The sequence below is a fragment of the Apteryx rowi genome, unplaced genomic scaffold (genome assembly GCF_003343035.1).
Source record: "Apteryx rowi isolate R43461 unplaced genomic scaffold, aptRow1 scaffold_136, whole genome shotgun sequence".
Lineage (NCBI taxonomy): Eukaryota > Metazoa > Chordata > Aves > Apterygiformes > Apterygidae > Apteryx > Apteryx rowi.
The window spans coordinates 1,239,760-1,253,208 of NW_020447597.1; the positions used below are offsets into that span (position 1 = coordinate 1,239,760).

Sequence of the window (13,449 nt, forward strand, 5' to 3'; positions counted from 1 at the left end):
TGATAATGGCAGAAGACAGGACTAATCTACTAGGACTTAATTTAGAAACTCTTAATATAATTGCTGTGTCCTATCGTTGTAATTCACACGGCAGCTTCACGATGAAAGTAGTTTTTAGGATACGTATTCGCTTTGTGCCGTTCCCAACCCATGGCAGTTTACACGTACTCTGGCAGGCCTGAGGGAGCGGGGCAGCCGAGACCCACTGCCGCTGCCGTACGTCACATTGAAACGACGTGCTCGAATGGGCGCTGCGGAAGCCTTGGCGACACGCCAGCCGGCACTGCTGAATGCTTGAAGTTTGCCCGGAAACATTTTCACAAAACACAGCTCCATTGAGAACAGATGAGGCACCGAATGGCAAAGAGCACTGGGGACCTTCAGGAATATGAAAAAAGGGAAACATTAGCATTAGTATATGAAGCATTCATAGTAAAACGCCCTCATAACCTCCACATCAACAGTGAAAACCATTTCCCACTGATATCAGCTTGGATCCTGTTTCATGTCAGCATGATTCAGTTTACTAAAGCTGACGAAAAGGCTCATATTGGCTTTGATGGGTAATGCATTGGGTCCAGAAAGCTACGTGCATCGTTTATAAGAACRGATAAGTATAAAGCAGTCAGGAATAAATTTAAGCAGAAAATGAGAAGAAGGTTTCTAACCATCAGCAGAGCGAACCTTTACAAAAGATATCCACCAGGAACAGTCAGGGCCAAAAAGTCAGCTCTTTTTAGAGCAGACCTTGAAAGGTTTAAGATCAAGAACTCATGACCATGGTCTCTCCAGGAACATCAGTACATTTCTGGTAACCYGGCAGGTCCCTAACTGTAATATATAGCTTTGGAGTGTAAAGTCTGCATYCAGACTCACTCTGCATCAATACAGTCATTTCGTTCCCCCAGTGCACTATAAAAGACAGTTAGCAGGATAATTGCAACATTTAATTTCTACTGATCAGTACAAAACCACTGCTTTACTCAGCATTAGCCAACTCCCAGCCTCATTAGTGAATAAATCTTGTAATAGATAAACACTTCTGAGTTCCCGAGCTACAAAGCATGAAGAAAGAAAAAACAACTGCCTCAAAAATAGATATGTATATAAAAAAAAAAGTTTTCATATCCTAAAATTCCTTCGCTTTGTAGGTATAGATCATTTTCCAAACACCAATGCCCAGATCAGTCCCAACATCTTTAGTTACTGGAGAAAGACAGACAGTGCTGATGGTTCAGATCCGACTATTCTCTCTCTTCCCTTCTAATGGAGCTTGTGGAAATTAACTGCTTAACTGCCACTTCAGTTAAAGCTTAAAATGTGGTAGGATAAATCTGGGACACATCGTGCCACAGCACATCTTTGCTTGCCAGCCCTGGACATTACAATGTCTAATTAAGACTTTTAAATTCGTCTCTCTGATTTACCAAGCATACGCTATTTTACAAGTGTCCTTTATAAAATGTGTTCTGTAATAACTTTGCAAATGGGGCATTGCATTCCTCCTCTGTTCACTCAGTGACTCTGGATCCAGTCTCTTTATTTAAGATGGAAACGCAGCATCCTTGCTTTACAAACTTTTAATACACCTCCCGAGAATTTGGATCAAAAGATATCACTATAAAAGAGATAGTAATGATGTAATTTATATTGGAGAGAATAAGTAAGTTCAAATCCTATTAATATTTCTTTATATAAGTATATAAAAGTCAGTCTACAGTCTCCTTTATTGCTCCAATACCCATGTCTGGAAGGTCAAACCTGCTCTCAGCCATTTGCTGCTACAGTCTGGTACTGTCTGTTCCAAAGAGCTGGTGGTATAAACTAGAGCAATAATCTGCCAAAAAACATAAGTGATGGATGGTTTCCTGGTATGGTTCACAGGTTTCAGTTCAAGTCCCTCATCAGTCAGTCAACTCAGCCAGTAACTTGCTCATTTAACCCCCCTACAGACATCACCTCCTTTACTACTGTTATTGAGCTGCACCATTTTGTCACACTTATGTTTCTTCCCCCATTTTCTTGGTCCTGTTGGACTGAACCAGAATCATACTGAATACTGACACTGCTTTCACAAGCGTTTCTAAAGCTTTCCATTAAGAAATCGCTGCCTCCAGGAACTTCTTTGGAAAGTTTTCTCYCCTATCTCTGTCAGAGTTGCGGAAGGTGGGCATGAGGAAGGTGCCTGTTGGGGACTACTAGGATACTTGGCATCGGCTCTCTGGTGCATGCCAAGGAGAAAAAGTGGGATCCTATCTCCAATGGAAATGATTAATCTAATGAAAACCTCATTGCATGCACTGGGCACTCTAAAGTTATTACTTGCTGTTTACAGCTGTCCTGAAATTGGAGGAGAAATGTATTGCATTTTCCCACCACAACAGCTTCTTTTTCTGATAGACAGCATGCCCGAGATGGTGAAATAGCTTCTCCCCTTTGTTTTTTTCCAGAATACTTATTAGCAGTGCCCAGGACTAGAGATATAAGCTGGATAGACTGAGGGAAAAAATAACTTTTGCCTCTTTTTCCTTACTCTGTAACCAAGKTATTTAGTATGAGAAAGTTCCACTGTCTTTTCAAAATCCGGAGGGGGGGGACTTCTATGGTATTTCTTAAGTTTCACCATGCAGAAAATAGCATTTTCAGTAAAGCTCTGTTTCTACTGTATTTGTGAATCAGTTAACATCTCTCTCAGCTCAGATTTTCAAAATAAAAGGTCATTAATCATTCAGTCACTATTACCACTAGGAAAAGTGCAGCATTACAGGATCCCAAGAAATATCGGACATGCAAGCAAAATGTAAATCATCTTAGGGTTTTATCTCAGGGTACACTTAGACCCTCTCTTAGGGCAYGCTCCATAAAAATTACTTGGAATTTAGGGTGAAATCCAGAAAATGAGCTTTCGTGGAAATAAGGACAAACCAAGGATTTAGCATTTATGACTAGTTCTGACTTATCCCTGGTGTACTAGAAGCTCTTCCACTTTTCTTTGTTCACTTTCAGAAAGTCTATCAGAAAGTCAGAAAGTGAGTGCAGCGTGCCATATCACGTTTCTCCAGCTGGTACAAACAAAATGGTAAATATAGATTATGGAGTCCAGTGTCCCACAGAGATGCTAGATCATAACCTGAAAGCAGGATGGCAGCAGCACAGTACTCGTTAGACTAATTGGCTCTGCTTCTCTGAAGAGCTAGATAGCTCTACTGAACTGCTAGGCTCACAYGGCTACACTGCTGTAGCTCTGGAGCTAATTCATTCAGAGCTCAGTTGGGTATCTCCCTACAACACTGCACTGCAAGGTGCAGATATGACCGTGACCCCTCCTTGAGGCTTCCCACAAAATCCCATCTGTATAACTCTCTATGAGTGCAAGAAAGCACAAGGAAAACAGTGTTGTAGGTTGGTTTCCAAGAGGATTGAGGAGTTACCTATTTGATTAAAATGCATTACAGCTAGTTGGGCTAACACGGTCAGGTATCTGGTTGGTGAGCCCATGTCGCTGTGTAAGTATCAGAGTCGCAAAGGGAAGCTTGAGCAACTTCTTGTCGTGTGGTCTAGTTTTCTCAAATTTACTGATAGCCCTTATTTAAAAAACAAGGGAACTATGGAAACAGTGATGGGGCACTAACTCTGGTGCTGAAGRTTTTTTCACACCTCCAGTTTCTATTAATCATTGCACTTTGCAGCACAGCCCTGAAGAAAGTTTAATTTGTTCTGCTTCACTTCAGTGATTGGGGGGGGGAGGGCGGGGAATCTATAAAGGCCATTGGAAAATAAATTTATCCAGATCTCTCCCATTTGGACGTCATRCTGGAAACCATGACTGAATTCCTGTTCTTCACAGCTCTGGTCATGCAGAAAATACACTGTGGATATGTAGCATTTTGGCACAACCCTTTCGTAATTCTGGTCACAAGCCAAGAATAGGAATGGCAGAAACATGCATTTTTTAAATTTTAATTTAGTCACTTGAATGGCTTTTAAACCCACAGCCAGCTCACACTGGACCACATTCAAGTCTGTGGCAAAGTGTTTACATTGACTTTTTAGCTAAGTTTAATAGCTCAACTGTTTCAACTTTTCCTTACTCATAAAATTGGTTACTAAATCAAAGATCTGTTTCCCTTCTCCTTTCTCCCTGACACAGCACTTGAACCCTGAAGAAAACTGGAGATCATGCCCAGGTGGGTTTGAAATCTCAGATACTGTTCTAACACAAACATAACCATACAACTCGAGCAAAAATCTCTATAACAGTCTGAACAAAGAAACTTAAGTCTTAATACAGCCAAATACTAGAGGAAGTTACGATCTGGATCCAGTTCCAGAGCTGAACTTGATTGGAAGCCATTTGCCTCAAATAGCAACTCACTTCCACATGCAGGTCTTCCTTCGCTTACTCGTGTCCCCGGCACCTCTTCTCCATTGTCAAAGACACACCAGCAGCTGTCTTGATCCTGACTGCACTGCGTGGGTGAGAAGATCCCACTGTCTCCTTCACATTGCGGGATGTAGCCTTTGCCAGTTTCTCGTAAACTAGTTTTGGACTTCAGCATGTTACAGAAACTAGGACCTTGAAGAGAAAAACTGATTGTAAGATTCAGAACAGAATACAAACTGATCATCTGCAAAAAACGAACTACAATAACGTGCAGAATTCTCTAAAACACTTTAACAATGCTACTTTCAGGCTGCTTCTGTATAAGGAAGAAAGTTGAGTGGTCATGAAACCGTAATTAAGTTTGAATCACTGTAGAATGTGTGGAATTTTACTTCCAATAGAAAATATACATATTCTTCTAAAAGATTAAAGTACAGGTTATATGAATTTGCACAAAGTAAATAGGAGATATAAAATATGATACTGATATTCATTTTGCACTAACTGCATCCTTTCTTGTCATAAATTTGACTTTAAGTTAGATGCTGATATTTTAAATTAAAAATCAAATCCATCTTTTTAGTAAGGATTTTTGAGCAAGGCCATTAGGTTTTAATAATATTGTTTGCATTTAGAAATAGTCAAAATGTACCAGTTTAACACCTTCAAAACAAAGGGTAATGTGCTTGAAAAACCATCCGCACACAAGTAGATCTAATGAGTTCAATCCTAGGTGGGACAAACTTTCATCTACTCTACTGTAGATGTCCTGGCAGACTGAAGCCAGGAGGTTATTCTCCCAAATTTTCTATGGGAGATGTAAAGCAGAAAATCAGTAGCTTAAGAACGAAAGCAACAAGCCAGTAAAGCTGCAGACTCTTGGGTTGTCAGTACTGCTCAACAGAACAGGGCCAGGATATGGGCTTAAACCTTGTTCTATCCATACTGCTTAAACTTTAAAAAAATGCCCTGGTGGCCTTGGCCTTTTGGCTGTCTTGCAGAAAGTGGCAGATAAAATGGGCCAAGGAATGTCCCCAGCAAGTATGGGCAGCTCATTTGTTTGAAAAAGAGAGCCTAGCCATGCGGGTGTAAGCTGTACCACATCAGTTAGCCCAAGGTCAAAAATGGACGCGATGAGTCAGTACAGACATGGCCTTGATGGATCAGAGAACWATATGAAAGCAGGAGAGCAGGGCTGATTTCTCAGCAGGGATACCTGTTTAATTGCAGCTCAGTCAAGGTGAAAGGAAGCACACTGACTTGAAACAAAGAAGAGTTGACACTGCCATTCAAAAACAGTCAGAAGCAAGAACAGGGCATCCCCAGTTCCTCAGGGCAGGGATTCATAAGCTTTTTGAATCAACCTTCTCTGTGAGACCTCAACACTTCTTGCACCATGTGTCTCTGAAGCCACTATAAAGATGATGTAGATTTAATTTCATTCAATGGAGCAGGTGTGGACCATATAAAATGGACTCAGAGTGCACATGGCCCAGTTCCCACAGTTCAGGATTTACTACCTTAGAAAATTCATCCATGAGCCCAACGAATTTTCTGTGGTGGTAAGAAACTCAAGGTAAAGAAATACACAGAAGCTTGCTCATCAATTTGTCTAGATCGGTTTATTTCTTGTGTTAAGAAAGTAAAGGGTAACTGTTTCTAGCTATCCTTTCAAAGGTGACATTCTTGTATATAACATATCACTGAGGAATTAAACCGTAAGCCCCTAGCATTTTGATGGGCAGCATTCTGAAAGGAAAAGTAAATGTGATGCAAGGCATGAGACATTATCACTGGTGTCACAGGCTGTGGGTAGAGTATTACTTACACTCAGGGTTGCCATCTGAATCCTTGCTGCCACTCTGAAATACTTCTCCTGACGCAGGATCTACACACCAAGCATCTGCATCAGACCTCTGTAGCACAGCATATTCTCCTGTCTAAGATGAATCAATTACACGTCATTGCAGAGCAATGTCTTTTACGTACAAGCATACTAGAGTCAACATCCCAAAAACTTGGTTAAAATATATACTTTGGATTATATTTACATTTGTGCACTAATACAACAATGTTGACTAGACAAACAAAACAAAAAATTCAAAAACAGCCCACTTGATTTAATACACAGAAGGAAACTGTACATTGAGATGAAGTTCTGATATAACCATATTTGAAATGGCATTCTGTTCCTTGCCAGTCTCAAAGCTCCATCCCCCTCACTGTTATGTCTGTCGGGAGCATCATAGACCCTATTTTGGGAAGTCTGCATCTAACTCCCTCCCATCCGAATATTTTCTGATGGCACAGGAAGAAAAGGTTTCCCCTCAAAAGGATGTCAATTAAGTTGTGCTTTTTAATCATAGCCCTGTCTAAGAAATAAGCAGAGCCACCCTGTGTGAGGGAAGTGTGGGCAAAGACTGAGCTTCTGGTCCTGGTCTTTGCTTCAGAGCTACTTAAATTCTGCTTTACAGAGGGCAACACCTGCTTTTTGTTTTGTCGCACCCTTTTGTTTCCAGTTAATATGAATGCACAAGGCATACTTAAGGAGCACAGACTGGAACTGTATGGGCCTTTGGCACAGCATAAGCAAAACGAAGGAAGCTCTGTTTCTTCTTCCCTCAATCACGTTAAATCACCTCAAGGCAGTAGGGGACAAACAGATCCGCTGTAGTAGTGTTGAGCTTTGAACCGCTCTGTCTCCAGCTGGAAATTAAGGCATTGGCTCGAGATCGCTGACATGATGTCTGGCCTGTAAGAGGAAAAACATACAGGTGCACTAAAACATAACCAAGTCCTCAAACCTAACCTAGAGATAAGATGTGCACACCTAGTTCCTTCACACATCTCCACTAGGCTGTGCTACAGTGTCAGGCAGGGAACACCTGATCGGTGTTTGATAAGAGGAGTAAAGAGTCCATTCCTACATGATTTAAGCCAAAAGCAGAAACGAAGTAAATTTGAGGCAAAACAAGCCTAAGAATAAAACTACTTTCTCTTTTCTTACAAAGGTTAAAAAACAAGCTTTGCATCATATCATATGATACCAGAATTTTCAATAAAGATTAAAATCTGTAAGAACAGATAAGGACAGACATTCAGGGAATAAAAACAGCTTACATTTGGGGAGCTCTGCTGAGTGTGAGATCAAGGAATCCACCACATAGCGGCCTCTTTCATCCACACACCAACAGTGACCTGGCCAGGGAAGAAAAACAGCCTTATTTTAAGATGTTCTATTGCAGTATTCCTTGTTCATTTTGCCAGGTTCTGGGAGGATTTTGACGATTAGCAGCACTACAGAAAGACGCAGTAAATCTAAGTCATAATTAGCTCTGCTATTCAGAGATAACTGGACTACACTTGAGAGCAGTGATGGAAATGGGAATGTAGAAGCTTTACATTGCACCCCTATCATCTTCCAGCATATCATCTGCTCCCAGCAATTTGCTATCATCCACAAACTTGAGAGTGCACCCCATCTTATTGTCCAGGTCATTAACGGATACATTGAATAATATGAGCCCTTGAATTTACCCCTGAAGAACTCTACTAGCTGAGAGCAATTGGACTTTGAATCACTGATATTTGAGTCTCCATGAGCTGCCCTTTGAGCTCCTCCCTCCAGTCAATTTTCCACCCATCTTGTAGTCCACCTATCCAATCTATCTCTGGTTTGGCTACAAGAATACAGGTTTTCCACTTTTTTATTAGAATGCTACTTAGCTTTTCTTTGCTCAGACAACTCAGAGAATTTTAATGATGGCTCACCTGTGCTCTCATAGCACTGAGTTGGCTGCCAGTTTCCCAGGCCATCACACTGTGGGATGTAAGGATGAAATCCCAGCTGTGTTGCTTCCCCAGCAGAACCTTTTAAAGTAAAGTGACTCCGCCAATAGAAATGCAAGACTATAAAAGATAAGTAAGAGAAAGATATTAGTGTTTGAACACAAGAGGAGATATTTTTTAAAAAGCACATTTGCAAACATCTGATTGTTTCCTATACTTTAGAGGGAAAAATAACAAACACTGCAGAGACACGAAGGATGACTAATGTCCAGATCTTATGTATACTTAGTGTCATGCATATAAGATRACTGAAATCAGTTCGTGAGCAGGCAGGTTAATTGCACCAATTCATTACAAGTGCTGAGTTTTACCTGTTTTCAACAAAGCTGAATTTGATGTAGAGTGCTTTTGTATATACCATGGCCCTTAACCCATTTAATTAAAAGCTCTCATTTCCCTTTCACCTACCTGATTGCGCAGCCAGTTGGAAAGCGTAGTCACTGCCCAATAACAGCCTTTCGGAGACCAGGAACTCTGACTCGTAGGGCCAAGCAGAACGTAAGAGGTCATTGTTTGAGAGTTGTATTCCCTTTGCCATCAAGAAGCTCTCCCCAAAAGGGAAGTGGGAACTATTGGATGCCAGGATGAGTTGCTCTGCCTCCTCCACAAATTTCATGGCTTCCTGCTTAACGCTTTCACATATACCAGGGCCTGTGGAAGGCAAAGGGTATTTTAGTTCCCTTCATCTAAATTCAATAAGGATTTGTGCATGAAAACTAGATGGTCTTTCAATTAGCACCCTCTGTTTCTTCCTGCACTCATAAGACCTTGTCATTCTGCGATCACTGAGACTTGTCATTGCTTAGCTATATGACAGCAAAAGTCAAGAAGCACCAGGAGCCATGTGAACACTCCTCAACTCTCCAAGTTCCCATATGTAATTGCCAAAGCCACAATAGTATTAAGGTAACTTCTTCTCATAGGTTACACACAGAGTTAAGTTAATATATCTGTATAGATCTGCCCTGAAAAGTGGATAAACATAAAAGACTGTGAGAAAGGAAACAAAACATATCCCTTGGGTACAGAGGGGCAGCCAACTCTGCCTGTGCTTTCCATACTTCTACTCTTTGACTCAAATATGGCAAGTCCAAAACTGAAACAGCTCAGTGAAAGCTTCTCTGCTAAAATCACTCTATGCTAATCTTCCTTGTGCCCTTTATTCCCCATTTGCCTACAGAACTGACTTCTCCTGTGTTCTTTCCCCATTTGAAAGTTTACCATTCATGTCCTGTCTCTTCCTCCCAGCTGGAAAATTACTATGAGATAAGAATCATTTTACTGTCTACATTTATAACGTAATTCATCTGCTGAAGTAACCCCAAAAAGGGTCCAACGGCTGTGGTGAAAATGCTCTCGACAAGGGCTTATCAAACTTCAGTGCTGGTCTCACTCTTCAAGTGACTTCTAGGATATATCTGTTACTCTTTTGACCGAACAACAAGAAACAGTAAAGAAAATTCCTCTTGGCTCATTCTAAGGCACTCTCGAAAACTGTCTACTTTATGATTAGCCTAATAGTGAATTTTCCATAAAAGTCTTCACATATTGCTGTTGACTTTAAAGCATCCTTTGTTGCCTGGCCAATGGACCTTCTGTAAATGCATTACATCCATGTTGCAAATTATAAAATTTACACAAACTTCATATGGAACTTTGGAAGCTTGTCAAAGCTGAGTGACTGCTTCTTTTCCAGAAATGAGTTACCCCACCTCTGCTGGCTAGCAGTAATGGCCATATCAGTGATCTTTCCCTGAGTCATTATCTCCTACTTTGCAGTACTTGAAAAGACTTTTGAAGTTCTTGAAAAGACAAAGATGAGAAACACTTACTTGCATGCAGATATTGTTACTTACATGCTGGGACCTGGTTCACTTTTGCTTTTGTTCCTTGCAGCTTTTGTCCTTTGCTATCGACACACCAACAATCACGAAGTTCAAAGTGGCTTAATGGAGCACTGAAATCAGTGTAAGCTCCTGGGTAATAGGTCAACTGTCCATTCAGAAGCTGCCAGAATATATATGGATCCAGTAAAATGTTCTCAGATGCATCTGTCACATTGCCTTCCAGCACTTCGGGTGGCAGATCAACAAAGGATGAATACTTGGTGAATGCTGGGAAGATATTCTGGTGCCTAGCCTCATACAAAGCTTTAATAAAAGCTGAAAATCCTTCGGAAGAGGCCTCTTTATATCCAGTTACTACATTCAATAGATCAGCAACAGGCTGAGTTCTGCCTTCATTATTCTCCTCAATCCACCTTTGGTACCACTCAAAAGCTTGCTCAGGAGGGCCACTGCACTGTACCTGCCTCCAGGCACCATCAGCATCACACTGGGGAATGTAAATGCTAGAGAGCTGAGACAGAGCACTTGGGTCTGACAACAGGAGTTTCACAGTCTTTAGGAGCTCCTGACCAGCTGTTACTTGGCAAGCACTTGGGCCTGTGAAAAAGAAACATGCACAGCACATCTTATGAATACACCGAAGGTATACCCCTGACATGAACATCCTCACTTTCCACTGTTACCAATAGTTGATCATTTGTCCTAACACTAACAACATTTTTGGCCCATTATTAAGAGGACCTAATTCTGCTATGCTGAACCAGAATGAGATTTCCAAAGGCATGTGAGCATTGAAAGATGCATACAGATATGATTTTTAAAAACACCTGAGCATGTTAGGTGCCCAGTGGTCTTAGCAGGGGGATAGGAGCTCAATTCCATTAAACACCTTCCTGAATCTGTTCATACTAGCTAGGTATTTTCAGATRCACTTGAAAATCTGACAGCTAATCCTTATTTAGCCAATCCTTGCCAGAGCAAGGATTAAAACCTTCTGGCATCATTAGGACTATCTGAATAAAGGTTAATGCAGATTTTGTTTTCCTTTGGACTTGACAAGAATTTTCAACTACTGTTGTCCTCACTGCCTGTTCTCTTTCAACTATTCAGCTGCTTATAGAAATAGTCTTTCAAAATGCATGAGTGAATTTGTTTCTTTTGGAAACCTTGACTGCCAACTCCAGAACCAAATCTCACTTTGCTACCAAGCAGTTCTACAAATATAGCAAAACATAAATACTCATCTCCTTTAGCACACCAGACCATTATGAACCTGTTTATTTTTGACTGCACTCCAGATGGGTTACTATGAATAAGTCTCCTACCAGTTCAGAGCACTGCAATAATAAATTCCCCACTACTTCTGAAAACTGCTATTTGAAAGAGTGCCTTCACTATCATCATCTACTGGATACTCTGCTATTGCTTCCAAAGTGAGGAGCAGGCTCAGCTCTTGGCCTGTCCCCCATGTTGATGGGCCATTTATAGATCACTGAAGCTCAGAAAACCATTAACGAAATACCCTCAGGCTGTGTGCTTCCTTCTGCCATTGCATTATATTAATAGAAGAGCAGAAGAGCCAGTTGGTAGTCTGCAAGCAAAACGCAATGCTAAATTAGGCTGACAAGTAATTAATTTGTTTGTGACTCACTTTTCTAGCCCGACTACAAGATCTTTATGAGATCCCTCTCCTATATTCAGACCTCTATAAAGTCACATCAAGTTGAGGATATATTTCTGAGCTAAAGGACTACAAGAAGTCCATGGTTTAAGGCACTGAAGTTCCTCAGCTTTCAGCACAAACATGAGCCAGTGACAGTGCCCAGGTTATTTGGTCTTGGAAGCAAAAGAGCTTTTTCACATAGCAAGGGCAGGTCTAAGGAGCGCATTCAGTTACGCAGATGCTCCAGGTTTCATGGATATCAGAGCTGTTATACACATTAGCCACACACTTCAGTACAGACAGAACTCAACGCCCATTAACAAGATGAATTCAGGCTCCTCTCTTTTGAGCATGCCTATCCTACATACCAAAAGAAAAGGGAACTGGCTTTAAGACTTGCAATATCAACGTTTTTATACACTGTATTTCTTACTATTCCYCTGCAACTATAGGGTTCCCTAGACCACAGTTGATATTTGCTGGCAGGGGACAATACTGCTTGTATACATTAACCATGTATTTCCAAATATAATCAGATAGGAAGAAATAAATTATGTAAAACCAACAAAATTAAATTATGCAAAATTATACATCTTTAAACTCCTACTCCTCAGGACTTACATTGCATTGACTCTCCAACTTCTCCTCTTATTCTTGGAATAGTTTTGCCTTTCAAATCAACACAAAAGCAATTTGTTCCATAACACTGGAGTGGCAGAAAGTCTCCATCCTTGGTACAAGAGGGAATGAAGAGATCTGATCCCGCAGGCTGGCTTTGTTTCAAGTTTTCCAGGCTTCTTCTTTGCTTTTCACAATCAGTAGGACACCTTGGATGTCTTCCTTGAACTCTTGAGCCTGGAACTTCCTTACCTTGAGCATCCAAACACCAGCACTCTCCTGCATAGCACTGAATTTCCTCATACCTGCCCTCTTTGGTGCATGTTGGAACAAACAGATCCCTTGGTTCCTCGTCACAGTCTTTAGATCCCAGCGCTAATTTCACCACTTCACCTAAATCTTCAGCAATGCTTTTGGGGACAGAAATCACTTGTTGAAGAAAGGTAAAGAACTCTGGTAGTTCCAGGACAGAGGCAAGGAATTTCATCCTGTTCTGATTGTCCTGTAGAGTTATCATACGGCCAAAGCTGCTCATAAGAGGTTGACTCAAAATGGAGCTGTTTGATACTTCTAATGGAAGTGCCCCAGCTGATTCCAGAAGGTCCCGTCTGTTATCCCTCTCTGTCGCACCTTCCTGTGGGAAAAACTGGCCAATGCTGTATTTCCCACTAGTGCCAAGTGCCCCAGTGAAGTTAAACTGGATCAAATTCTTCAAGAACTTTCCTCCAAAGAGGTTTTCTGGGAAACGCTTTGGATTAGCAGTAAATTGCAGCGCCACTTGAGCCAGTTCTCTTGACGGAAATATCCCTGCAACAGCTTCACTGAGGGTAGATTCTAGCTGGAGAATCTGGCTGGCATACTGACTTTGTGTGATCGGGGATGACAACCCCGAGTCCAGAAACAGCTCCCTGAAGGAAGGAGGGCAGGCTCTTGAGAAGCCAGTTATTTTCTCTGACTGCACATCTGGTATGGAAAATAAACTGTGCTGACTGAAATATCCAGCAGGGCCATAGAAGATCCTGGACAAGGCCTGTCGTCTCTCAGAGATGCACGCTTGTTCTTCACCTAAACATAGTTTAAAAAAAAAA

General features: G+C 41.2%; 1 protein-coding gene across 4 annotated transcripts in view; it reads right to left on the reverse strand.

Annotated features, from left to right (window-relative positions):
- Positions 1-13,449, reverse strand: part of TG (thyroglobulin) — a 166,037-nt gene that overhangs the window by 135,842 nt on the left and 16,746 nt on the right. For all 4 annotated transcript variants that reach the window (XM_026057059.1, XM_026057056.1, XM_026057058.1 and 1 more), the window contains exons 9-17: positions 12,365-13,426; positions 10,090-10,677; positions 8,642-8,884; positions 8,156-8,293; positions 7,505-7,582; positions 7,024-7,136; positions 6,213-6,324; positions 4,376-4,576; positions 169-378 (exon numbers count right to left, since the gene is read on the reverse strand). In XM_026057059.1, coding sequence (XP_025912844.1) covers positions 169-378; positions 4,376-4,576; positions 6,213-6,324; positions 7,024-7,136; positions 7,505-7,582; positions 8,156-8,293; positions 8,642-8,884; positions 10,090-10,677; positions 12,365-13,426 — 2,745 coding nt within the window. The remainder of the gene's footprint in view (positions 1-168; positions 379-4,375; positions 4,577-6,212; positions 6,325-7,023; positions 7,137-7,504; positions 7,583-8,155; positions 8,294-8,641; positions 8,885-10,089; positions 10,678-12,364; positions 13,427-13,449) is intronic.